The following is a 27,826-nucleotide window of genomic DNA, read 5'->3' on the forward strand; positions in this document are numbered from 1 at the left end:
TGATAACATGTCAATCACATTATAGAGTCCCATTATAAAGATACTGTGGATGACTCCTTTGACTTGCTCTGTGGTTTGGTTTCGAGTTCAGATAGGGATTGGCTAGCTGGGAATACAACCTAGTGTGTGTGTGTATGAGAGTGCATGCGTTGGTACGTGCCTGCGTGTGTGTGTGACAGATATGAAAGCATCTGTTTATGCCGGTGCCAACTAAACAAGTGACACGAGGGAGCCATGTCAGACTGACCTTTCCAAGCAGGAAGCAGAAGGCTGTAATTCATATTCACAATTCATTGACATCTTCTGACGGTTTCAGACACACATTTACATACCGAGGGGGTCTGTTTCAAACAGGCAATATTACATTTAGTATCAAATCAATGAAATAACAAATTGATTCGTCACATGCTTCATAAACAACAGGTGTGAACTAACAGTGAAATACTTAGTTACGGGACCTTCCCAACAATACAGAGAGAAAGATAATAGAGAAATAATAGAAAAGTACAAAATGTAATAATAAAAGTAATAATACATAATGAGTCTTGTCTATATACACGGGGCACCAGTTTATATATACCAGTATATTTAAAACTGTCACATAACAGTTTGGGAGACAATTTGGGAGACAATTACATGGTTTGTTCTGCTAATTAGGTGTGTGTTAGCTGTTTCCTGGCGGTCCTGCTGCCCAGCGTATCCAGGGTGTGAGCAGAATGCAGGGTCAGCAGGAGAGTCTAGTCTATGGCCAGGCCACACTCTGCTTTCCAGTGGGCCACCACCTCCTGGGACACAGATACACAGCACAGCAAATAGATCAGACATTCATTCAGAGAGACATTCAGACAGACAACAAAATAGACAGACAGATTAGCAGACATACAGACTCACTCGCTCACAATGTACAGCTCATAAAATGCTCATAAAACGTTTTTGGACAGTAACTCAATTGGACCTCTAGGTGTCAGTAATGAAGCTGTTTATCAAGCAACGTGTTTTCCTCAATTTAAATGACATTTGATCAAATATATAAATATATGACTTATTATGGTTTCTCTAGTTATACAGTTGCTGTGCATGTCCGCACTGGCCGAGCAACTCAAACATCCTGTGGTTCCAAATGCAACAACATTTAACATATATTACTTGGCAATGGCAGAGCTGAGAGCCTTAACCCCTATGATAATCTTATAGCATGGCATAAATCCAAATTTCGTACACTCAATACTTATTTTTTTTTATCATCTAAGTGCTGCTAAACACAAATTTGTGACCATATACATTTGGTAAATAGATAGAGAAGCTGCCCATGCCAGGGTATTGAGCACTATTCAATTCCCAATCACTGTCCCTTCGCAAGCTTAGTGCTAGCTAAATTGCGGGCTGCTATCCTAAACATTTGAAGATAAACTTGACACGGTAGAGTATTGAGCACTATTTAGTTTATCTCAGCTCCAATGCTGACAGATCTGACAGTGTCTGCATCCTAAATGGCACCATATTCCCTATGTAGTGCACTACTTTAGACCAGAGCCCTAATGCTACAGTAGTCCTATGCCCTGGTCAAAAATAGTTTACTATGTAGGGGAATAGGATGCCATTTAGGATGGCATTTAAAGGAGTGAATCCCATTGGCTGTCACTAAAATGAAGGATTCACGCTGAGTCACTGCTATTGGCCCAAACTCTGCCAAAGGAGTACATTAAAGACCAGAAATACTGCCGAATATGACCTGATGCCTGTTCTGATGCCTCAATATGGGAAATACTGGTGCGCTATACAGGGAATAGGGTGCCATTTGGGACACAGCCACAGATTTATTAAGAAGGGAATATTCATGGACAGGAGAGATCAATCTTGTATATTAAAATAAGCTGCCGGCATAGAGAAATGAGGGAGCAGCACTTCAGCTGAACAACACATCTGAGAGACATGGAGATGAGACTTATGTGTGGTGCTACTATCCCTCAGACTTTGTCCAGCTGCGATAGCCCACAACCATTATGAATCTCACTCCCCTCCACGATGATGCACAGTGCTTTTGTTGTCCTGTGAGGTTAAGCAGTCACACCGACAAGCACCGCCCTCTGCTTCCATTGACTTTTAGTAAGCGGTGGCTAAAGTTAGCTCTTTCTTTCATTCCGTTTCTCTGATGCCAAGGTCGTCGATGGCTGGGAGGCAGACATATGCTGTCAGAGGAGGAGAGAGCAGAGCAGGACATGAGAGAGGGCAGCTGTAGTGGTAGAGGGAGATGGCAAGCTCTGAATCTTAATGAGCCAGAGACTTCCAGGAAGAAGTCAACTCAATTTTAAGTTGAAGAGCTGGTGTGTGATGAGCTACCGGGTACAAAATGGCCACTGTGGCATCACCCAGGTGGGCGCTACAGATGGATAGAGGGTGAAGTGAGTCGACCAAACCACCTTGCAAAGCTGGGTTTGATCACAGCCTGTTACTCTGTCCCAGGACTAATTGAGCCTGATGGAAAAATCCTTCCTTCCTTCCCTTTCACTCTCTTTATCTCCCTCTCATTTTCTCTCTCGTTTTCCATTTCACTTTCTCTTCAGTCCTGCGGTTACCAACAGGAGCTAGGTGTGGAAGAGTCTTTCAGTTGTGCTGTTGTAGCAACCAAAATCGGAGAGACTTACCATCTGGTAATGTCTGAAAACAAGGGTGGGGTTGATTCATCCAGCTAACTGATGATAACGTTGCTATAAACTTCCCCCATCTCACGCCAGCTGGCTTAACGTAGTAAACATGGTAGTGGAAATGACAGACTATTCATCAAGAACATCTAAGACAAACATTTTTTTTTTTTTTTATGTATTGGAAGAAAAGTCTATCCCCAAAGGTTACTAGGCGGTGGTGCTGGATTTTTTCTGTGCACTGTTTAGGCAACACACCTAGGCAGAGACGATTCATCTTTTCCAGTAACTGGGCGGAGGGAGAAAGGGAGAGCTAGGAACCTTCCTCTACTTTCCAGAGAGGAGAAGAAGAAACAGACCACCTGGAGAAGAACAAGCAGCATGGTCTAATTCTCAAATGGCACACTATTACCTATATAGGCTAGTGCACTACTTTTGGCCAGGACCTATAGGACTCTGATCAAAAGTAGTGCACTATAGAGGGAATAGGGTGCCATTTAGGACGCAAGCTTGGTACTGAGGAGAAATTGGGATAATGTGAACTGTGGGGAGGTTAGAATTTATATCCTTCTAACTTGCCGTCTTGCTCTCTCTCTCTCTTTCATGTGCAAATCCTGGCCACATCTTAGCCTTGCAGTTAACTGTGGATCACTGAAATACAAAGACAGGCAGCATTCTACATCATCTTCAATGACTGAAAGAGAACCTTATGTCAACTGCTCTGCTAAAACAATATAGACCTCACAACCACACCAAGGTCGCTGAGCCACAGAACCTTTTCCTCTGCCAAGCCCCCCCCCCCCCTCCCCCCCAAAAAAACGTTATTGTACCACAGGTGCCAGGAACACATAATTTTTCATTCAAGGCTAAATCTCGGACTGGACATAAATGGAGAGCTGTAGGCCAGCGGAGGCTGGTTGGCAGGGGGAGAGGAGTGCGTATTGAATTTGGAAGGTCATAAACGGCAGTTTGAACACCACAGAGTGGGTAGTGTTTTAGAGAGGCAGACCCACTGGGCACAGACGTCAGTTCGAAGTATATTCCACGTTGGTTTAACGTCATTTCGTTGATTCAGCCAGTGTGTGCACAGTGGAGATAAATCACCTGGAGGTCTTAGTTGGAGAAAGAGAACGCACGTACTCACGCACTCACGTACTCACGCACACACACTTCTGTATAGAGCCTTCTCAGCAGGACTTAAACGTATCAAATTAATACCCCAATCAGACGAGTGACTTGCTCCTAACTACACAGGATCCAGGGGTTTGGACCCAGAATAACAAAGAACCAAACAACAAACAAAGTATTATTTCAATCCTCTCAGTAGGAGGCTGTCTGAGAAGAGTCCAGACAGACAGAAACAGTGTGGAACATAAGCTATCCAAAAAAATGACTTTCACCAGTAGGTTATTGTTACTGAATGCTCAAACTATTTCTGATGACATAAATACGCCCCACGATACTAAGAGATATGTACTCCAAACTCCAATGGACTCCGGACATCGTTTGTGACAAAGGCTGTGCAACCTACCTGGTTTCATCGTTGTTTGACCTGCTCTTGCACATCACGATGGTCACCTTGCAGTTTGGGTGACTAGCACCTGGAGGAACAGTCAGAAACATTAAAACAATAAACTCCTCCACCTCTAACTCTTAGAAAAAGGGTTCCAAAAGGGTTATTCGGCTGTCCACATAGGAGAACCCTTATTGGTTCCAGGTAGAACCCTTTTTGGATAAAGGTAGTAGAACCTGATTGGCTTCCATGTCAAACCCTCTGTGAAAAGGGTTCTACCTGGAACCAAAAATGGTTCTTCAAATGGTTCTCCTATGGGGACAGCCGAAGAGCCCTTTTAAGGTTCTAGATAGCACTTTATTTATTTTTTTCTAAGAGTGTATAGGAGTGGCCCTAAACCAACAGAGATGGTTTATTCTCAGCTTGGGCTGTCTGAACTCTGGACATATTATTAACCCAGGAAGCAAACCTTTTCACACTCCCAGAATATACAACCTTGATTATTTGAGTATGGTGGACTGGACACGCACGCTCAACGCACACACACACTTAGTGGCCCTTCTGCAAAGGGTGGATGGAGCTACTGACAGACAGTGTACAGATGTGTCCCAAATGGCATCCTATTCTCTATTTAGTGCACTGCTTTCAACCAGGGTAACCAAGTAGTGCAATATATACGGGAAAGGGTGCCATTTGGGACACATCCTATAAGTAATCCCAGCTGAAACCACATCAGTCCAGTACATGCTATATTTGAAACTTTTCAGTTTCCCCTTTGATCCTTTGTCTTGTTTCTCTTACAAACTACACAAACTCTCCATGGTTTAGCTGGTGTGAGTGTGTTATTGATAGTGTAGCTATGTTGAATGTTGAATGCCTATTATGGCAGAGTAAATATGGCTTTGCTGTCATATTATTACAGCGAAGTCAATAGAAACACAGATGAGGTGAAAAACAGCCACTAGAGGGCGATATCTATCCTTCCTCATACTGTGAATGATGAAATAACTGAGTACGGTGCAGTGTGAAAGTTTTGCATTTCCCCCACTAATGGTTAAGGTTAGGATTGATGGAGGGGACGCTGATCCTAGATCTGTGCATAGGGGAAACCTCAGCTCGGAGCTGATAAAACGAGTACAAACAAAATAGACGGTATTATAAGTATAATGCTGTGTAATGTGTAATGGTCAATGTAGCATTACTGTGTGGCTCTGACCAGGAAGACTCCAGACCCATATGTAGCCTATAACTAGGACCTGGAGTTGTTCCTGATCACGTCACATGGTTAGGAAAAACTTGGGAGCCAAAACAATATGGAAATGTCTCAGGAGTGGAGTGGGATGGGGCTCGACTCTGGAACGCAGAGGTCCAAGAGAGCCCCTAGGGCGAGGGAGGTGAGGGGATGAGAGGTGACCCAAAGCCTGGTTTCCTGTTTACGGTCTTGCTCTGGTGACCTTCCCCTATACCCGGTGAATGATGTGGAGTCGCCGACATATGGACTCCAGATCATTACAAAATACTTTCCCCCCCTAATCATATTGAGCATGTACATTCCGTTCTGCTGCTGACGTTATAGCGAAATTGATTTCAAATGCATCCAGGCAAAATGTGGCAAAATGAATAGTCAGGTGTGTACTGAACAAAAAAGTGTGCTATTCCCAACAGACTCCATCAGCTTGAGAAACTTCAACTTGAGAATATGCATGGAATGGGAAAAGTACACACACACACACACCATAAAAATTCCCCTGTGCTAGACAGATACTTTACACGATTTTACAATTTAATGTGAGCATAAAAGTGTAACTATGTACATAAACGAACACACACCTGGTCACTGCCCGATCCGGAGGTTTTTCTTGGAAAGCCTGTTATCCCAGGGGAAACCTGGGGTTTCATGATGTGTGTGTGTGTGTGTGCGTGCGTGTGTGTGCATGCATGTGACACTTATATAAGTGATTAATATGATCAAGGTTAGAGTAGAGCAGAGGGTGAGCCCTGGTGGCAAGTCCTAAACAAGTCCTGACATGCTCACACAGCACCCAGACTTAAAACAAAACATCAACAGAACGTCACCAGGGAGCAGGAGGAGTGTTTCAAAGCCTATTCTCATTTTCTCAAATAATCTTTGCCACGGGCAGAAAGCAATTAGCTCGTCACAACACCTCGATAAACAGAGCGTGTTGGTCTTTAACAGCCGAACTAAAACAAATCCCAGAGGTTCCAGTTAATACGATTTTTTCTCTCTTTTCATCTCAGATTTTATAGACATCCTGTGAAGAGAGGGGAGAACGGCCCACAGGCAATTAGCTCTCCTGTCAATAATGGGCAATAAAGAGCCATTTTCTATCACATAAAGAAAACATTCATATATATACGAAAGACCTTCAAATGTAAAGTGATAATTGTCATATAATTTATCGGCAATTGCACCTCTAAAAATACCTTCGCGTGGTGTTGTGTCCCTGCTACACAGATGTCATAACATCTGGAGATTTGACACATGTCAGTACTGAGGTCAAAATATCACTCTTCTCAATGATGGTGTATACACACGCACACCAGGAGAACACAGCCCTTTCGTACTGATTTCTTATCTAACACTGAAGGGTGAGCCTTTAGCTTACACACACATACACACACACACACACACACACACACACACACAGAGGTGTTTCCAGACTCTGTTGGGTCATTGTAGGGAATAGAGGTGGAGCAATATAGTTAAAAAATGGGCTGAGACAAACTAAGAGTAGCACCATACTTGTTTAGAAATTGCCATTCCACTGGATGTCTCCTCTGTCAACATTTCTACATCTCCCACATCCACACGAAGACACCAAGGGTAAGACTCAATTGGCTCCTCTGTTGACAGTTTCATTGTCAAAATTGAAAGTTGAAACAAAACATTTCAAATTGAATTACTTGAAAGTTGTTTAAAGTATTTATAGCCTATGTGATGACAAACATAATCCTACTTCTGTTTCCTTGTTCCCTCAATTGCCTAGCTTTTACAGTTTAGGATTCTAGTGAGGGGAGTGACATTTCTAGAAAGACAATGACTCATGTGTTCTGTAGTTCAATTGTCTGAACAGTGATTGTAAGGACTTTTGAAGTTCAAAGTCCTCTGTGTTTACGATTTAGCCTCAACCTGATAATAATTATGCTGAAGTAATAATGATTAACATACTGCATATACTATATGAAGTGACAAGACATAATGCACATTGCACATCATGTCAGTACAATTTTCTCAGCTTCTCTGTCTACTATCTTCTCTGAAAAGTTGGCATATTCAGTCTGGCAGAACATCTACGCTAAACAATTTCGTTTTTGATGGGTTTCTCATCATTTATTTCTCAGGGCTTCAATATCTCGTAGTTAACGGGAGACGGAATATGAATATGTGTTTTTGGCCTTAAATCACTGACAGAGATCTCACTCAGTAGAACAGCTGGGGATCCTTCAGCTGAATATTGGAGATATTTGGACATGAGACAAGATGTTTTGTAGGAACACCGACAGCTTCTCGTCTCCGTCTCTCACTAGCAGCCCGTCGTTGGATAACGTCATAGACCTGGAAGCTATCCTAAAAACCTATCGTACGTTATTGAACTGAGGCGGCAAAGACAGAGAAGCCTCAGCTATAGTAATTATCTGTAGGACTAAGCGCCCATCAATAGCAAACACATGTGATACACACCTTCTCTTAGAAAAAAACATTGGGCTTTTTGCCCAGTTAACAGAGAATCATTCACGGATCCACACAAGTGACGATAATTTGAGGTCATACACTTACCTCACATTGAACCCAAACAGAGTTTCTGGTATTTCCTGGCAGCGACAGCACAATGAGTCAGTCTGAATAGGGAACAGCAGGGTCATGATGGAGTTGTCTCTCTGGGCATGTCCTTCCTTACACACTGTGATAATATACAAATGCACACGTGCACCCACACACAGGTGTATGGATCTAATCTTCAGAGCTCTACCGTCACACTATCTACATATTTACATCTGCAGTAAGGGAATGAAAATACCTTGATAAGCGTCTCGGAAAATCTATTCTAACATCTCAAGACTATCAATCAATCAAATGTATTTATAAAGCCCTTTTACATCAGGCAATGTCAAAGTGCTGTACAGAAACCCAGCCTAAAATCTCAAACTACAAGCAATGCAGATGTAGAAGCACGGTGGCTAGGAAAAACTCCCTAGAAAGGCCAAAACCTAGGAAGAAACCTAGAGAGGAACCAGGCTATGAGGGGTGGCCAATCCTCTTCTGGCTGTGCCGAGTTGAGATCAGAGGCGGAAAAAGTACTCAATTGTCATACTTGAGTAAAAGTAAAGATACCTTAATATAAAATGACTCAAGTAAAAGTGAAAGTAACCCAGTAAAATACTAGAGTAAAAGTCTAAAAGTATCAGATTTGACTTAAGTACTTTACTTAGATTTGACTTAAGTACTTAAGTACAGAGGTGGAAAAGTAGTCATTTGTCATACATAAAGATAAATGCTTCAAACTCATCAAACTCCTTATATTCAGCAAACCAGACGGCACAATTTCCTTTTTTATTCCTTTTTTTGACAGCCAGGGGCACACTCCAACACTCAGACATAATTTAGAAAGGAAGCATTTATATTTAGTCCACCAGATCAGAGGCAGTAAAGATGACCAGGGATGTTCTCTTGATACGTGTGTGAATTGGACCCTTTTCCTGCCCTGCTAAGCATTCAAATTGTAACTAGTACTATTGGGTGTCAGGGAAAACGTATGGAGTAAATAGTTCATACTTTTCTTTAGGAATGTGGTGAAGTAAAAGTAGTCAAAAATTGAAATAGTAAAGTAATGAACAGATACCCCAAAGTACTACTTAAGTAGTACTTTAAAGTATGTTTTACTTAAGTACTTTAAACCACTAGTTGAGATATGACTGCACAGAACACTGTGGGGCAGTGTCCCAGACACAGATTAAGCCTAGTCCTGAACTAAAAAAGAATGGACGATGGAGAATCCTCAATTGAATGTTTTTATTTGTCCAGGGCTAGGCTCAATCTGTGTCTGGGAAAGAGTTTTCAGGGATAGTCACTTTCTCCAGAGGGAAAGGAAAATTGTTCTGTTGGGCGTACTGGTGTGCAAGCGGTTCCAACTGACAGGTTTTGTGAGAGAAATCAAGTGAGATATTCCTAACAAGGACTTTATTGTTCACAGTAGAGCTGGCTGATATGGACGAAAATCCATATGGCGATAAACTGCCTGAATTGATGCGGTAACGATAGAAGTTTATAACATTAATGTGCCCCACAGTTTTTTATTTATTATCCTTTAAACTACTACTAGTATTTTGATGATTGTAGCCATCAATTGTCCCATTAACAAATCACCCATATTAGCGAACTTATTTAATTTCATACTTCACATTTCTCTAGTATAGACTACTTATCATAATGAACGATATCGGTCAAAATGACTGCGCTAAGTGATCCGCATGGTCGGTGTCATTAATGTTCGGTTATCGCTTCAGCTCTATTTCACACGCACGTAACGTTATGCATATACGCACACACCACCTCCTCCCCCTGTCAAGTATTGGCTACAAATTCTACACACAACATCCGAACAACCCCTACGGGTCAGAAAGAGGGACTAAAAGCAGTGAGGAGGGGGGGATAACAGGAACAGATAGTTGTTGACAACTTGGATCGTCATGCTGTTATTGGCTGTAAGGGCATTACAGCTTTCAGATGGATGGCCATTCTCTAGTTCATATTATTTGGGAACAGCATGGTCCTTAAGGGGTTGTCTGTCTGGGCACATCCTCACACATTGATCTGTGATAACACACCACACACACACATGCGCCCACACACACACACAATAGGACAGGCACTGGTGTATGGATCTAATCTTCAGAGCTCTACTGTCACGCTATCTACATCTGCAGTAAGGGAATGCAAACACCTTGAGAAATCTCTCTCTGGCTTCTACTAGAGCAATACCAAACATCTGGCCCATCCACACCATCAGACTGATAAGTACTGCGCTTACACACACTGGTTCAAAGACAGAATAGATTTTCAGAGACGAGCTAACGTCTCAAGACTAAACAGATATGAATGTACAGAACATTGTGCAGACACAGTGTCCCAGACACAGATTAAGCCTAGTCCTGAACTAAAAAAGAATGGACGATGGAGAACCTCAATCCAGGGCTAGGCTCAATCTGTGTCTGGGAAACTGCCCAGAGTGTTTAAAGAAAGATGAATCTGATTTTTCAGGGATAGTCACCTTTTCCAGAGGGAAAGGAATATTGTTGTGTTGGGCGTACCGGTGTGCAAGCAGTTCCAACTGAAAGGTTTTGTGCGAGAAATCAAGTGAGATATTCCTAAGGAGAGGGAGCTAATTGTTCACAGTAGAGCTGGCTGATACGGACGAAAAATCCATATCGCGATAAATTTCCTGAATTGATGTGATAACGATGAATAGAAGTTTGTAACATGAATGTGCCCCACAGTCTTTCATATTATACCGAGTGGCGCAGCGGTTTAAGGCACTGCATCTCAGTGCTAAAGCCGTCACTACAAACCCTGGTTTGATTCCAGGCTGTATCACAACTGGCTGTGATTGGGAGTCCCATAGGGCGGCGCACAAGTTGTTAGGGTTTGGGCAGGGCAGGCCGTCATTGTAAATAAGAATTTGTTCTTAACTGACTTGCCTAGTTAAAAAAATTAACTAGGCAAGTCAGTTAAGAAACAATTCTTATTTACAATGACGGCCTACCAGGGAACAGTGATTTAACTTCCTTGTTCAGGGGTAGAACAACAGAATTTTACCTTGTAAGCTCGCGGATTCGATCCAGCAACATTTAAGTTACTGGCCCAATGCTCTAACCACTAGGCTACCTGCCACGCCATATAGGTTAAATAAAAAAATATACACTACTGGTCAAGGGTTTTTCTTTATTTTTACTATTTTCTACATTGTAGAATAATAGTGAAGACATCAAAACTATGAACTAACACATTATGGAATCATGTAGTTACCAAAAAAAAGTGTTAATCAAAATATATTTTAGATTTGAGATTCTTCAAATAGCTACCCTTTGACTTGATGACAGCTTTGCACTCTTGGCATTCTCTCAACCAGCTTCACCTGGAATGCTTTTCCAACAGTCTTGAAGGAGTTCCCACATATGCTTTCCGTCACTCTGCAGTCCGACTCATCCCAAACCATCTCAATTGAAAATAGTAAATAGTAAAAACAAAGAAAAACCCTTGAATGAGTAGGTGTTCTAAAACTTTTGACCAGTAGTGTATATATATATATATATATATATTTTTAAATTGCACATTAACAAATCACCCATATTTAATTTCAAACTTCACATGTCTCTACAATAGGCTACTTATCATAATGAGCGATATCAGCAAAATGCCTGCGATAAGTCATCGGTATGGTCGGTGTCGCTTCAGCTCTATTTCACACGCACGTAACGGTATGCATATACGCACACACCCACTCCTCCCCCTGTCAAGTATTGGCTGCAAATTCTACACACAACATCCAAACAACCCCTACGGGTCAGAAAGAGGGACTAAAAGCAGTGAGGAGGGGGGGATAACAGGAACAGATAGTTGTTGACAACTTGGATCGTCATGCTGTTATTGGCTGTAAGTGCATTGCAACTTTCAGATGGATGGCCATTCTCTAGTTCTCTCCTAATAGACGCGTTCTGATAAAATACATATTTGATATTATTTAATACATTCTGTCCAAATTATGTGAAAGAGAAAAATCATTTCATCCAACAAGTCCTGTCTAGAACAGAAAAAAAAGTGATCTTGTCAACGGATCTCGTTTAAGGTAACACAATGCAGCAGCAGAGACTAAACTGACTTGACATCATTCGTAACATACCATGTCCCTTTATTCCCTTACTTCTCAGAGAACAGAGAGGATGGAGATGGATGAAGAGGACTACAACTACGACTTTGGGAACTCCAGCTCCAACGACAGTGACGACTACGACGACTACCACTCGGTGTGCGACAAAGCCGCGGTGCGTTCCTTCGGCCGTCTCTTCCTGCCCGTGGTCTATGGCTTGGCCCTGGTGGTGGGCGTGGCGGGCAACGCCCTAGTCGTGGTGGTGTACGCGTCGCCACGGCGACTGCGGACGCTGACGGACGTGTGCATCCTGAATCTTGCTGTGGCTGATTTACTCCTCCTCTTCACGCTGCCCTTCTGGGCGGCTGATGCCGTGCACGGCTGGCAGATCGACGTGGCCACCTGCAAGCTCACCTCCTTCCTCTACACCACCAACTTCAGCTGCGGTATGCTGCTGCTAGCCTGTATTAGTGTGGACCGATATCGGGCACTGGCACACAATGCTGGAGGCCGGGCTGGGAGTGGCCCACGGGCCAGGAGACAATGGATATTAGTGTGTGTCGTTGTGTGGACCACAGCTATTTGCTTGGGCCTGCCTGACATGGTGTTCTTCACGGTGAAGAACACATCCCACCGGCTGGCTTGCACAGCCATCTACCCCAGCAGCATGGCCCGACCGGCCAAGGCTGCCTTGGAGCTGCTGGAGGTGCTGCTGAGCTTCCTGCTGCCTTTCCTGGTAATGGTGGTGTGTTACTGCTTGGTGGGCCGGGCGCTGGTTAGGGTCGGAGCCGGGGTGCGCAGGGAGAAGAGGTGGCGGGCCCTGCGGGTGCTGCTGGCCGTGGTGGGGGTGTTCCTGTTCACCCAGCTGCCCTACAACCTGGTGAAGCTGTGGCGGACGCTGGACGTCATCTACGGCCTGGTGACCGACTGTGACCTCAGTAAAGGTCTGGACCAGGCTCTCCAGGTGACGGAGAGCCTGGCGCTCACACACTGCTGCATCAACCCAATGCTCTACACCTTCATAGGCTCCTCCTTCAGAGGGTACGTCCTCAGGGTCGCCAAGAGCCTAGGACAGCGCCTCGGGGGGAGAATGCGCGGTGGTCGCCATGGCAACGAGGAGCCTGCTGTGGAGATCTCGCTCAATACACACAATTCCGCCGGGCACACACACTCACACTCTGTTTCGGAGGACGAGGACACCAGCACCTTCACCATCTAACATGTCTAAAAACTCAGAAGTCTTATCATGGTAACCAAAAAGGGCTAATGCACAAACACTTCTACTGGATTTTCTAGGGGCAATCTGAGATTCAATCTGCAACAAAGCAGTCCATCAAGCGTATATTTTGGAATTCTGATTGGGTAACACAGTTGAACTAAGCTCATGAGGCATTTCTAAGTTAGCCAATTATTCAAGAAGAATCTATCATCAAGTTTCAAGGTCCAAAAAGGAATGTGTACCAATCACAGATCGCCCCTTAAGCAGTTGCTCTATACCAGTATTACCAGAAGCCTGTGCTATACATAAGTAACTGTTAAGTTAACTTGATATCTAGATGAATGTCTGTATTTGTATCGTTTAGTAATGTATTATTTAGTATCTAGTCAATCTTTAGTATTGCATAAGCTTTTGTAAATAAAACAAGTTGTTTTTATGTAAACCCCCCATTATTTCCCTGTATATGACATCCATCTGAAATAAATCTCAAAATCAGAAGGAATGGCTCTCTCAGGCTCATGTTCTTACAACTCTCATCACATCCTATTCAATCTCACACAGCACATGGCGCCTACAGATCAGAAGCATCTGATTCCAATGTTTTCTGTGGCTTTGAGAGAGAAGAAAGCAGGCCGACTGATTGAGCAGCGGGTTGCCAGAGAGCTCCACAAAACAAAGAGTGAGAAGTCGACAGGGAGAGGAGAGAGAGGGCTTCCATCCGGCCATCACACAGGCAGGAAGACACTCCAGGCAGGAAGACACTGCACAACCAGCGGGGATCTGTTTTGAGCCTGCATCCCAAATGGAACCCTACTCCCTACATAGTGCGCTACTTTCTTTTACCAGAGCCCTATGGGGTGCCATTTGGGACGCATCCCCATGAAGGGGATTCCAGCATTTAAATGACCCTGCCTGTCCTCTCATGTTCCCTCCGTTTAAATAAGCTGGACTTAAAAAGTGCAACAGGGGTTTGATGTTGAGTGCAATCCATTGAACAGTGGTGAACCATTTCAGCATGGCCATTTATCCTCTTCCTTTAAAACTCATCTTCAAAAAGAACTTTTATCTGAAACTCTTTGAAATCGATCGTACACGTCACATCGCATTGAAGTCCTTTGACAAAATGGCGAATATAAAACGAAATTAAACTAGCTAAATGTATTCCATGAATAACAAAATTGGGCCCCCGAAAGCATAGTGAGATGCATTGTGTGGTGGAGAGAGTTAAACAGTGTCTCAATGAAAAGCTTTTTCCACAGGAATGAGTCACTCAGAGGATCGTCTTAAAGTGGAAAAAATTCCCCAGAACTGGAGCCACCATAGATAGGCCATAGATCATAAAAGTCCTAGCTAATGTCCTCAGTGTTTACCTCCTATTCTCTTACAGAACCTTTTAGTCATATCCTCTCCTCTGTAATGACTGGGGTCTGTGCCCCCAAATGGCACCCTATTCCCTATATAGTGCACTACTTTTAACCATGGCCCTGGTCAAAAGTAGTGCACTATATAAGGAATAGGGGTGCCATTTGGGATGCACAATGTTGGGATTGGTGGGTAAACACATCAGTTAAGTGTGTGGTTGGTTGTGGAGGGATAAACTCAGGACAAGAGAGTGAATCACAGTCTCTTCACACAGCAATACCCTCAACTCCTCCGCTGTCTCCCAAATCACTTAGAATGACTGATTGGTTGCTGAGGGGAATGGGAAGTGAATGGTGCATCAGTGTAATCCGCTTCAGACTTCAAATGTGAGGCACAAGACGAGACTACACATTAGGGTCTTTAACCTGAAAGCTGGCTAGAGACTAGATGATTTTTGGCCTGTCTGCGGGCTCCCGACGAGCACTTTTTTACAACAATGCCGAAGTTCAGCCTGATTATCGAATCACTCTCCTGAGGTAGTGTCGTTAGGTGTAAGCCTCATACCGAGAACCAGCTCGGTGCGATTTGGCTTGACTGACTAGTTAAATGTGATAGGTTCTCCGATATTAAGATAAAACGATTAAGGGTGTGTCAGGTGAGCAAGAGTTGCAGACTACACCCTAAACCGTCAAGTGTGCGGTTAGAGCTACACCTGTGCGTAGGTAAACAGACTTATCTATAAATGTATCTATCTATACTATACGTATCTATATTGTTTATTCCACACTAAGATCAACTTCTCCTTTGACTTTCTCTCTTTCCTCATCCATCTCTTCGTCCTTCGCTGTTCTACTCTTTCCCACTCTCTGTCGTTACTGCTTTCTACTTTGCTATCTACTGTCATTTTTTCCCCTACTCTATCCATCTTATGGAGAGGCCTAAAAGTACAATACAAGCCAGGATAAGAGCACAACAGTTGAGCTATAAAGCAAAACCAGGCTGTTGAGTGGCATTAAAGTATAATTTCCTACGCAGAGCTTCCAAATGGCAAAGAGCTCAACCAATTCCATAGCGTCTTGCTAATGAGCGAGAGGAAAACGACAAAAAACAGCCATTCAGCACCACGTAGTCGTCATTCATGATATCACATCACAGGACCTATCTTTCAATAAACACAGTTCCGCCTGGATTTGAATACATGTCCAGGCTTACATGGAGTCGGGAGCCCAGACGGTGTACATCTCAGATAAAGTCTGCTCCCAAAGTCATCCAGATAGAGTATTGTGATGATGGAAAACGTGTGTGTGTGTGGTCACCGTAGCCTCCAGATAAGAGGCTCACCATGGGTCTGGGAGTAAATTACCACATCCCTCGGACTGTGTTATGGCTAAAAGCTCCATCACCGCACACACACACACACACACACACAATTATAATGACACTGTGGCTGTCATGATACACAAGAGAAAAAACAACCATCTCATGTGGGAACATCCTTTCGATCACTCAAATCAAAAACAGCAGAGAAACCGAAGACTGTTCCCCCACCCATCTTCTATGCAAGTGGGAGGAATATAAATGCAGGGATTATCTGTAAATGGTAGGCCTCTATCTGGACATTATTACGATGCAAATGTAACATTGAATCATGTCACAGAAACAAGTGGTCACACACTCTATACTGCATATGCTCCTAATAATTGAATGGGTAAAAAAGAAAGTCACTATTCTGTTAGTCAGCACCTCTCCCATTATTTTGGCTGCCATGGCTAGGAGAAGAGATCTCAATGACTTGGAAAGAGGGGTCTCAAAGGAGCAGAGCGGATTTAAAGTGTGTGTGTGTGTGTGTGTGTCTCAGTCACCAGATCTCAACTCAATTGAACACTTATGAGAGATTCTGGAATGGCGCCTGAGACAGCGTTGTCCTCCACCATCAACAAAACACCAAATTATGGAATTTCTTGTGGAAGAATGGTGTCACATCCCTACAAGAGTTCCAGACACTTGTAGAATCGGTGCCTTCTGAAAGTATTCACACCCCTTTACTTTCCCCCCACATTTTGTTGTGTTAAAAAATTGGGATTAAAATGGATTTAATTGTCTTCTTTTTTTTCAACAACGACACAAAATTAAACATTGATGAAAAATAAAACAGGATAATAGGTTATTGTCCTGCTGAATGGTGAAAATGTCTCCCAGTGTCTTTTGGAAAACAGAATGAACCAAGTTTTCCTTTAGGATTTTGCTTGTGCTTAACTCTATTCTGTTCATTTTTATCAACAACAACAACAAAAAACTCCTTAGTCCTTGCTGATGACAAGCATACCCATTACATGATGCAGCCACGACCATCCTTGAAAATACAGTGCATTCGGAAAGTATTGAGACCCCTTCCCTTTTTCCAAATTTTGTTACGTTATTAAAAAATGTATTAAATAAAAACAAATCCTTATCAATCTACACACAATACTCCATAAAAACAGAAATACTTTATTTACATAAGTATTCAGATCCTTTGCTATGAGAATTGAAATTGAGCTCAGGTACATTCTGTTTCCATTGATCATCCTTGAGATGTTTCTACAACTTGATTGTAGTCCACCTGTGGTAAATTCAATTGATTGGACATTATTTGGAAAAGGCACACACACTCACACACACACACACACACACACACACACCTGTCTCCATACAATTCCACAGTTGACAGCGCATGTCAGTGCAAAAACCAAGCCATGAGGTTGAAGGAATTGTTTGTAGAGGTCCGAGACAGGATTGTGTCGAGGCACAGATCTGGGGAAGGGTACTAAAACATTTCTGCAGCATTGAAGGTCTCCAAGATCACTGTGTCCTCTATCATTCTTAAATGGAAGAAGTTTGGCACCACCAAGACTCTTCCTAGAGCTGGCCGCCCGGCCAAACAGAGCAATCGGAGGAGAAGGGCCTTGCTCAGGGAGGTGACCAAGACCCCGATAGTTACTCTGACAGAGCTCTGGAGTTCCTCTGTGAAGATGGGAGTTTTTTATTTTTTTATTTTTAATACATTGTCAAAAATGTCCAGAAACCTGTTTTTACTTTGTCATTATGGGGTATTGTGTGTAGATTGATGAAGAAAAAAACGATTTAATCCATTTTAGAATAAGGCTGTAACATAACAACATTTTGAAAAAGTCAAGGGGTCTGAACACTTTCCGAAAGCACTGTATGAAGAGTGGCACTCAGTGATGTGTTGTTTTGGATTTGCCCCAAACATAATGCTTTGTATTCAGGACAAGTTAATTTCTTTGCCACATTTTTTGCAGAGTTACTTTAGTGCCTTATTGCAAACCATCTTTTCACTCTGTCATTTAGGTTAGTATTGTGGACTACAATGTTGTTGATACATCCTCAGTTTTCTCCTACGACAGCCATTAAACTCTGTAACTGTTACAAAATCACCATTGGCCTCATGGTGAAATCCCTTAGCGGTTTCCTTCCTGTCCGGCAATTAAGTCGGGAAGGACGCCTGTATCTTTGTTGTGACTGGGTGTATTGGTACACCATCCAAAGCATAATTAATAACTTTACCATGCTCAAAGGGATATTCAGTGTCTGCTTTTTTTATTTGGACCCATCTACCAATAGGTGCCCTTTGTGAGGCAATGGAAAACTCTCTGATCTTTATGGAATCTGTGCTTGAAATTCACTCCACAACTGAGGGACCTTACAGATCATGTTAAAAAATCATGTTAACTACCGTTATCGCACACAGAGTGAGTCAATGCAACTTATTATGTGACTTGTTGGGCTGATTTTTATTCCTGAACGTATTTAAGCTTGCCATAACAAAGGGGTTGATTACTTATTGACTCAAGACGAGTGACGGTTGGTGACGTTTAAGATAAGGGAGGACAATCTTTTTTTATGAGCATGGCCATATTTCTATTACAGCACATTATTGGATGACTGTCATTCATATCCCATTCACCCAGCTCAATGAAACATCAACAGGTTTGGGCTACTACATGACACTCACATTTTCCCTATACCCATCATGAGGTTGCTACAACCTAGCCACTAAATGAAAGTTAACAAAGTAGGTGCACAGGTCGAGAGTAAAATTTCAGTAATCAAGGTGACAGACAGTGACACATTTAATAGAGCCTTGCACAGTCTTGCCTGCATCTAGCTGATCTAGGGTGTATTCATTAGATCAACAGTTGCAAACAAGAGTTTCTATTGGACAAATTCAGGTATGTTTAACCCCGTTTTGTTCCGTTTGCTTCCATTTAAGAAACCTTTTTTCAACAGAATAGGCAGAATGAATACACCCGTGAATACACACACACAGTTCACTTTCATAGCAGCCACATATAAACAGCATGAACATTTTGCTTGCTGTGTAATTCCTTCTTGCATCTATGCGCTCTCCTCCTCTCACCTTTGTGGACTTCAGTGCACAACACACATCTGTCTGTGACCAGGTGAAAAAACCTTTCTAAGTCAAACCTTCATATCATAACCACAAACAGCTATGCACAGCCTACATCAGGGTTCCCCATCTGCCAGCATGCGGGCTGAATTTGGCCCGCGGGTAGTTTTATTTGTCCCCCCAAGTTCTGATCATTTTCATTGTTGGTCATAAAAGACTGTAAATACACCATGAAATCAGCTCCAAGTGATTTTAATTTTCCCACACTAACAAGTGATTGTATAGAAATGTAAGCAATATTATGTTTTGGTCAAATATTATATCTACAGTTGAAGTCGGAAGTTTACATACACCTTAGCCAAATACATTTAAACCCAGTTTTTCACAATTCCTGACATTTAATCCTCATAAAAAATCCCTGTCTTTTGTCAATTAGGATCACCACATTATTTTAAGAATGTGAAATGTCAGAATAATAGTTGGGAGAACGATTTATTTCAGCTTTTATTTCTTTCATCACATTCCTAGTGGGTCAGAAGTTTACATACACTCAAGTAGTATTTGGTAGCATTGCCTTTAAATTGGTTAACTTGGGTCAAACGTTTCAGGTAGCCTTCCACAAGCTTCCCACAATCAGTTGGGTGAATTGTGGCCCATTCCTCCTGACAGAGCCGGTGTAACTGAGTCAGGTTTGTAGGCCTCCTTGCTGGCACACACTTTTTCAGTTCTGCCCACAAATGTTCTATAGGATTGAGGTCAGGGCTTTGTGATAGCCACTCAAATACCTTGACTTTGTTGTCCTTAAGCCATTTTGCCACAACTTTGGAAGTATGCTTGGGGTCATTGTCCATTTGGAAGACCCATTTGCGACCAAGCTTTAACTTCCTGACTGATGTCTTGAGATGTTGCTTCAATATATCCACAAAATGTTCCTCCCTCATGATGCCATCTATTATGTGAAGTGCACCAGTCCCTCCTGCAGCAAACACCCCCACAACATCATGCGGTTATGGCGGTTTTGGAGCAGTAGCTTCTTCCTTGCTGAGTGGCCTTACAGGTTATGTTGATATAGGACTTGTTTTACTGTGGATATAGATACTTTTGTACCTGTTTCCTGCAGCGTCTCCACAAGGTCCTTCGCTGTTGTTCTGTGATTGATTTGCACTTTTCGCACCAAAGTACGTTAATCTCTAGGAGACAGAATGCGTCTCCTTCCTGAGTGCTATGATGGCTGTGTGGTACCATGGTGTGTGGTCCCAAAAATTACTTGTGTCATGCACAAAGTAGATGTCCTAACCGACTTGCCAAAACTATAGTTTGTTAACAAGAAATTTGTGGAGTGGTTGAAAAACGAGTTTTAATGACTAATACATTATTGTCAGCATATTCGCTAATGTCATAGTCAACATAGCTACTATAACTAACGCCTTAGTAAACCCACTACAATCATGCAGTACAGAATACACTCAGCAAGCAGTTTAGCAGTTACATGGGCCCCGGTGGCAATAAATTAATAAAACCAAAAGCTTACCTTGACTTGGAAGAGATCCAGTGTTGGATAGCCATAGCCAGCTAGTTAACATAGCATCCCTCTCTGCTTGAGCCAGGTGTTTGAGTAGGCTAAACTTGCTAGCTGCATCTGCATTTGAAAGTGACATTTTTTTTACTAAATATAGCTATTTCTCTCTCTCCGTCTTGTTTCTTCATTTTTAAAGAAATTAATTTGTTCAAAAGTATTCAACTATTGTCTTTCTACCTCTTTGAGTCAACTACTCACCACAGTTTATGCACTGCAGTGATAGCTATCTGTAGCTTATGCTTTCAGTACTAGACTAATTCTCTGATCGATTGGGTGGAAAACATGTTAGTTCATGCTGCAAGAGCTCTGATAGGTTGGAGGATGTCCCCCGGAAGTTGTCATAATACTGTGTAAATCTATTGAAAGGGGGTGAGAACCATGATCCTCCTAGGTTTTGTATTGAAGTCAATGTACCCAGAGGATGGAAACTAGCTGTCCTCCGGCTACACCATGGTGCTACACCAGTGCTGTTTAGGCTACTGTAGACTTTTATTGCAAAACAGTGTGTTTTAATCAATTATTTGGTGACGTGAATATATTTATGTATAGTTTTATCTTAAAAGGACCACTAATGTTTCACAATTTAAAAAAAAAATGAAATTCACTGAGGAGGATGGTCCTCCCCTTCCTCTTCTGAGGAGTCTCCACTGCTCAAGACATTATAGCTTTACATTTTATTAATATTTGTAAACATTTCTACTTTGACATTGTGGAGTATTGTGTGTAGATCAGTGGCACAAAATCTCAATTTAATACATTTTTAATTCCGGCTGTACCACAGCAAAATGTTTAAAAAGTCAAGGGGTGTGAATACTTTCTGAACGCACTGTATGCCAATGTGCATTGAAGCTGTTCTGGCTCATGGTGGCCCAACACCCTATTATGACACATTATGATGTTTCCTTTATTTTGGCAGTTATCTGTACTTCTCAGGAACAACACTAACGATACAGTAATGAGGAAAGTAGTTATTAAAGAAAATCTCCTTGCAAAACAAATGTGGACTTCCACTTCCCAGAATGATATCATTGGCAATCACGGCGTCTGAAGCCGATGACTCATACAGTCATGTACTGGCAGGGTATGAGTGTCATCATGTGATTGTAAATGATATGCCTAAACCAACTGAATACGTGCTAACTGCCACTTCTACACATGACTTGGGTCTAATCCTGAATGCTGATTGCTTAAAAGCATATTCCAGCAGGTGTCTATTCCACAAGTTACCACCGGCTAAATCTATGACGTTAAAATGCCTATTTACTCCTTTCCATCTGTCTCACCAGCCCAGCAATTTATAAACTTGATCGGCACTATAAAAAGCATCTAGACATTATCTTACATTTCTTTTAGACTAACATTTTGTTTTCAACATCGGAGATTTGTTTAAACCGTGCTGTCTGTCTCTCTGACATTTACAACATTGTTTCAATATTCAAACTAGATCTCTAGCGGTCCTATAGTAATGAACGTGTTGGGAGTTGGGACGAGACAGGCAGCGTTTCTCAACCAGTCATGAATCAGCTGGCATCACTTTCATGGATATATGCAAAGAAAATGTCAATTGAAAAAAGTTCAAACAAAATTAAGCTCAGCTAGTTTGCAGTCTTTCCAGCTTCAATTTGAAGTGATTGTGTTAGCTGTGTTGTTGGCTAGCTCCTCTGAACAACAGTGTCCTGGCGAGAGAGCACACTTTCTATGCTTGGTGAACTCTCGCCTAATTAGTTCATTTCCTCATTCTTGTATAATACCATGAAATTAGCAGCTATAATAGATTGTTTGAATATCTACCAAAAGCAAGGCAATCTATCTCTATGCTACATGTTCTCTAAAGTATACCCACTTATATTCTAATACAGAAATGACACTCTTGGTAAGCGATTGGGATCTCTTTAATCACCAATTTTTTATTTATTTTATTTTACCTTTATTTAACTAAGCAAATCAGTTAAGAACAAATTCTTATTTACAATGATGGCCTACCCCGGCCAAACCCTAACCTGGACGACGCTGGGCTAATTGTGCGCCGCCCTATGCGACTTCCAATCACAGCTGGTTGTGATACAGCCTGGTATCGAACCAGGGTCTGTAGTGATGCTTCTAGCACTGAGATGCTGTGCCTTAGACCGCTATGCCAATTGGGAGCCCACAATTACTAATTGCATAATATTCCTCCTCTGATTGACCGCTAAAGCTGGAAAACCTGGAAAACCACTAGTTTCCAGAATAATGATGTCTTTGTTATACATTCAGACCACTACCCTTCCGTCCTTGGATTAAGAAACCCCTTACATACACAGTCAATTTGATGTTGTTGGCTTGTGAGCGTGATAAGTGTTGATGAAACTCAACATACCATAAGAGGCATCATTCCATAGTGCCTGTGTTCCAAATGGCACCTTATTCCCTATATAATATAGTGCACTACTTTTCAGTAGGGCCAATAGGGCTCTGGTCAAAAGTAGTGCACTATATAGGGACTAGGGCGCCATTTTGGAATGCACTGCCATTTGGGACGCACAGGTGTTTCACAGTCTGATACACACCAGATATGAATGAGTAAATAGATCACTTGGGGAGACTATATTGTTTCTGGCATAAGAAGCAACTGGAGAACAAGGCATGGTTGTGTGATAAAATGCACAGAATGTACTGATGAATCACTGATATGTGGGCAACACAATAATATAAAATGTCATTTAGCATGCATTAATTTACATATGGGTGGCCACAGCAGGAATTGAACCCACGATACAGACGATGTGCTCTATGAAAAGGAGCCACACAGGACCATAAATATTCAACTCCTCTCAGATTGAATTATTGAAAGACAACATGCGCTAGGTTTAGACAGTTTTGAAAGGGTTAAGGATAAATTCCGTGCGGATACAGAATACAACAGGCCAATGTTCAATGCCATGTAGAAATGTTGTTATGAAAAAAGGCCTCAAACCACATTTTGTGACTCAAGGAACATCTGGAATGTCCTAAATCGGACAGTGACTGAGAACGTCTGTTAGCAACATCTACAGGCATGCATACACAAACACAACTAAAGTTATGGTGACAGGGAAAAAGGAACTAAAAAAAAAAAAAACGTATTTTATCTACCTATCTAACAGGTTAGTTTTTTCCCCTTCACTACACTGAAGCAGCAATTTGATGCTGATGACAACTGCAACCCACAGACTTTTAACGTACTGGCCGGGCTATTTTGGAATGCACTGCCATTTGGGACGCAAGAAAGTGCCAGAAACACTAGAGTCTAGGGTTATTAGGATGAACGTATTACCGCCACACCGACAGTCTGGAGTGCCCGCAGTCACATTCCGCATTTAACTAGGTAAGTCAGTTAAGAACAAATTATTAGTTATTCTATTCCGGCCAAATTCGGACGATTGTGCGCCACCCTATGCAACTCCCAATCACGGCCGGTTGTAAATCCAGACTGGAATCGAATCAGGGTGTCTATAGTGACGCCTCGAGGACTGAGTTGCAGTGCCTTAGACCGCTGCGCCACTCGGGAGCCCACATGACCGTTGAGTCACAGTAACTAGGCTTCTCCAAAATTGAGCTCTGATGCCACTGATGGTCATTAGTAGTTTACCAAACTTGCTATCGGCCAGTCGCTTATCACCGGCGCTCAGCGCTCTATTGTCCCTCTAATCACGCTGACATCAATGCAAATGCTATCGAAAATCAAATGAAACACTTCATGACAGCCCTGGCATTCAGAGTGTGAGCGCAATAGGATCACCTGTTGCGCAGCGAGAGCCAGCTCCTCATAGATAATAGTTCATCCATGGAATGAAAGTGTTTCTATAAACCGATGTGGCGCTACATTTCTATAGGCTATGCGTGAGAAAACAGAGTTTTAAAGGACTTTATCGAAACGAGGAAGATCCCTTCAGCCTTCTATAGGCTAGGCCTACTATATTTATTTCTCAACTTTCCTAATATTAGGCACCTTCTTTCGCTTTACAACAGGACTGGCTGAAATGAACGACGGGGAAAACGTCCTCCATTCGCTATTCGTGCATACGGATGGCACTATAATGGCCCATTCTAAATCAAAACAAATTTCACACATACTGCATTTCATTAAGTATAGGTAAAGACAAGATAAATTGAGAATAGTCTGATGGGTGAGAATATTATCACTTGTGAATGATGCCCAGCGTGTGCAGTCTAAGGCAAGAAACAGTGCGTGCATTTTTCTGCGACTTTTTCAAATCATAGTCACATGATTTATGTAGCCTAGCCCTCAGACCTATATGTTCTGATAAGATTTGTATCACAACTAAAGTGGCCCAATAACTCCAAACGTAGCCGTTTAGGCCCAAGACCCCTGGAACACAGTTAGAGAGCCCATAGCCTACAGAGCCTAGTGAAACATGCGTTGTTATAAACCCAGTCATGGCCTAACATAAGAACGACTCGGAATATTATATTCTGTTCTTCTGAAATAGGCTACACTCTCTTCATATCAATAATGGATTTATTGTGATGGTGTAGGCTATATTAGATGGATTTATTAGACTTGTAGATGTTCCAAACAGCCTACAGGCCACTGATGCGGACATGTGTGGAAGCTGGAGATGCAAAAAAAACCAAACAGGCAGTTATTTGCATGACAATCACCAGTTGACATAAAGTCATGACGGCGACAGCCCGTAAATCTCATGTTATCCATTTCAAAATGAAACTGAATACAACATTAGGTAATGAGTGGAAATACTGCCCGTGAGTCACTGGTGTCCATAACTTTGTCAAAATAAACCCTCTAAATCCACACACGATATACAAATGGTGACTTCCTGTATTATACTTATGCTAAACATCTTTATTCTATTCTACTGAGCAATTTACTTTATGCTCGTATTCTTATCTTTGATTATTTCTTATTGTTGTTGCGTTGTTGAGGAGGAACCTGCAACTAAGCATTTGGATGGACGATGTATACCATGCGTATCCCGTACATACCACGAATAAAACTTGAAACTGAGTCAGTGTATGAAATAAACAAGTATTTAAACACAGTCACGCTGTCTTTAAAGGGCATTTTTAAGTTCACGAGACTCAATGTTTAGCATGGTCCTGTCAGTGTTTGCCTGTTCTATGACTCATGTGGGCTCAGAGGGTGTTCCCACTGATTTAACTCAAGTCTGTTTGGGTAGATCGATGAAAATAAGCCCTGCTTTGGGTAGTAGTTGCTCTCAGGCTCTTAGAGCATTGTTGAAATGGCACGGGAGGAGTCACAGTTTACTTTACAGGCCTTTCAGATGTTTCCACCCATGCAACGTAGAGAGAGAGAGCGAGAAAGAGGGGGAAAAAAGAGAGCGATAGAGCGAGCGCTTCAAGCTGGGAGACATTTAATTAGACTTTTTCACCCCTTCTCATTAGTGACTCATTTAAGCGTGCTAATGGTCTATTTTGGTATAAGTGAATCGATAGGCTTTCCCGCTTTTCCAGTCTCCTGCTGGAGTTATAAATCAAAACATAATTAAAAACAAGGTGGAGTAAGTTAGTGAAATAAACATGTAGGTTTACGCACCACTGCTCGCCACCACTTCCTGCCGTGGAATGGTCTTGGTCCCTCTGAAGGGTACACACCATGTTATTGTTATATTGAAGGCTTGCTGTGTGCAACAGGAAGGGGCAATTGAATGCAATTTAAATTGTTAAAACATTTCTGGGCTGTTTATCTATGAGTAACAGGGTTGACGTGTTATGCTCGACCCACTCAGTTTTCCACCACAAAACCCCGGAAAATTGCCAAAAAGAGAAAAACCAGCTCACCTTGCTTTTGCACTATAATTTGGCTATTATCTAATAGGGGTGACCTTAAAATGAGGGACAGGTTTTTTTGTTTGTTGTAACCTTAAAATGAATCACTAATCTCATGGAATTAATAACACAATTCAGAAATGAGTCAAAGCAACAAAGGAGAAATGTTGGGGTTAAGTGGGATAAAATCTTCATAGAAGCCACAGAGGGACAAGTCAAAATGCTGAATTGTGGCACTTTAGCAAGTCTTAGTTCATATAAAAAAATTAAAAATATATTTTATTGAATTTTGCATGTGGTCAATGTGAAAAAACGACTTATTTTAATATAACAGGCTTTTAACATGTTATATTCGTGCACAATTTATACTTACAATATCAGAAGGGAAGCAACATTTTAAATAAAAAAATGACTCATTTCGTGGACCAAAACAACATCTGTGTTCGCAAGAACACAAGACAACCTCATGCCCACTTACCATCCCTTCTGACATCATTGAATGACTATGGCCGCGTCACATTCCCTACCTAGTGCCATTTGACGCACCCTATTTCTCTGTAATAAGGTCACGAAGGAAAATGGTTCATTCTCAACATCCTGCAAGAAGAATGATTTCCCTAATAAACCTGTTTACATAGACACATTGCAGAACATCGCCGATCAACATAAACGTTCTACAACAACGTCCATTTTATTTGTGTGATGCGTATTTGATTTGGAGCTCGGACATATAAAGTTCGTATGTAAAAAACGACTTCTAAGATGTATACTTTCTGTTTTTCCGAATTCACTTCCCTCACGCGCAAAAAAAAGAAGGAAGCTCGCGCTGCTCCTACGGGCAGGTCTAATACACCATACTGGCAATCATGTTTCATATGAATGTAATTATTCTGTTATGATGAGTTTCAACATTTTCTGGTTGTTGTTATGTTGGTGTCATTGGATACTTCCTAGGTCTATGGTTGTGTTTGCCTCTAGAGATGGGAAGCATGGAGGTCCTCCATTAAGGAGCAGAAGAGAGAGTGGCTCCAGCCCCTGCTCCGTGGACATATCTAATGCTATTTCTGTATGACAGGTACACTCTCTACCCTAGAGCCATGCATTAATATATCTCTATACAGAGTGTACAAAACATCAGGAACACCTGCTCTTTCCATGACATAGACTGACCAGGTGTAAGCTATGATCCCTTATTGATGTCACCTGTTAAATCCACTTCAAATCAGTGGCTGCATTTCAAACTCATAAACAGACACACCCTCGTCCACTTACCCTCGCATTATGCCCTTGGTGGAATACCTGCGGCCATATTTGTCGTCAGTCCAAATGATTAGCCAAGCAAGGGAAGATTGCAACGTAAGCCCCTCAGCCCTTGTTTTTAATTGCGTTTGTGAGTGTACAATTATGTTCACTTCAGGGCCTGAAAC

At 42.1% G+C, this 27,826-nt stretch overlaps 1 protein-coding gene and 2 long non-coding RNA genes across 6 annotated transcripts in view; 2 read left to right on the forward strand and 1 right to left on the reverse strand.

Annotated features, from left to right (window-relative positions):
- LOC149977435 (uncharacterized) overlaps positions 1–27,826 on the forward strand; it is a 171,295-nt gene that overhangs the window by 15,093 nt on the left and 128,376 nt on the right. The gene's annotated exons all lie outside the window — the stretch shown is intronic.
- LOC110489966 (uncharacterized) lies at positions 248–27,742 on the reverse strand. Of its 4 annotated transcripts, none has more exons than XR_016486649.1 (3): positions 27,672–27,742; positions 4,174–4,243; positions 248–785 (listed from the first exon to the last, which is right to left on the reverse strand). It is a non-coding gene; the product is annotated as an uncharacterized LOC110489966 (long non-coding RNA). The 4 variants fall into 4 exon arrangements; XR_016486648.1 differs by lacking the exon at positions 27,672–27,742 and adding an exon at positions 26,167–26,252; XR_005036079.2 differs by lacking the exon at positions 27,672–27,742 and adding an exon at positions 7,955–8,067.
- On the forward strand, positions 6,781–13,762 carry ackr4b (atypical chemokine receptor 4b). The gene is made up of 2 exons (XM_021563004.3): positions 6,781–7,000; positions 12,103–13,762. Exon 2 carries the CDS (start codon positions 12,115–12,117, stop codon positions 13,258–13,260), a length of 1,146 nt encoding a protein of 381 aa, XP_021418679.1. The 5' UTR covers positions 6,781–7,000; positions 12,103–12,114; the 3' UTR covers positions 13,261–13,762.

The sequence above is a fragment of the Oncorhynchus mykiss genome, chromosome 15, assembly GCF_057628025.1.
Source record: "Oncorhynchus mykiss isolate SJ-2025 chromosome 15, ASM5762802v1, whole genome shotgun sequence".
Classification (NCBI taxonomy): domain Eukaryota; kingdom Metazoa; phylum Chordata; class Actinopteri; order Salmoniformes; family Salmonidae; genus Oncorhynchus; species Oncorhynchus mykiss.

Bases quoted from the DNA above. Each gene is read 5' to 3' on its own strand.
- ackr4b (XM_021563004.3), top strand. From the start codon at position 12,115: ATGGAGATGGATGAAGAGGACTACAACTACGACTTTGGGAACTCCAGC.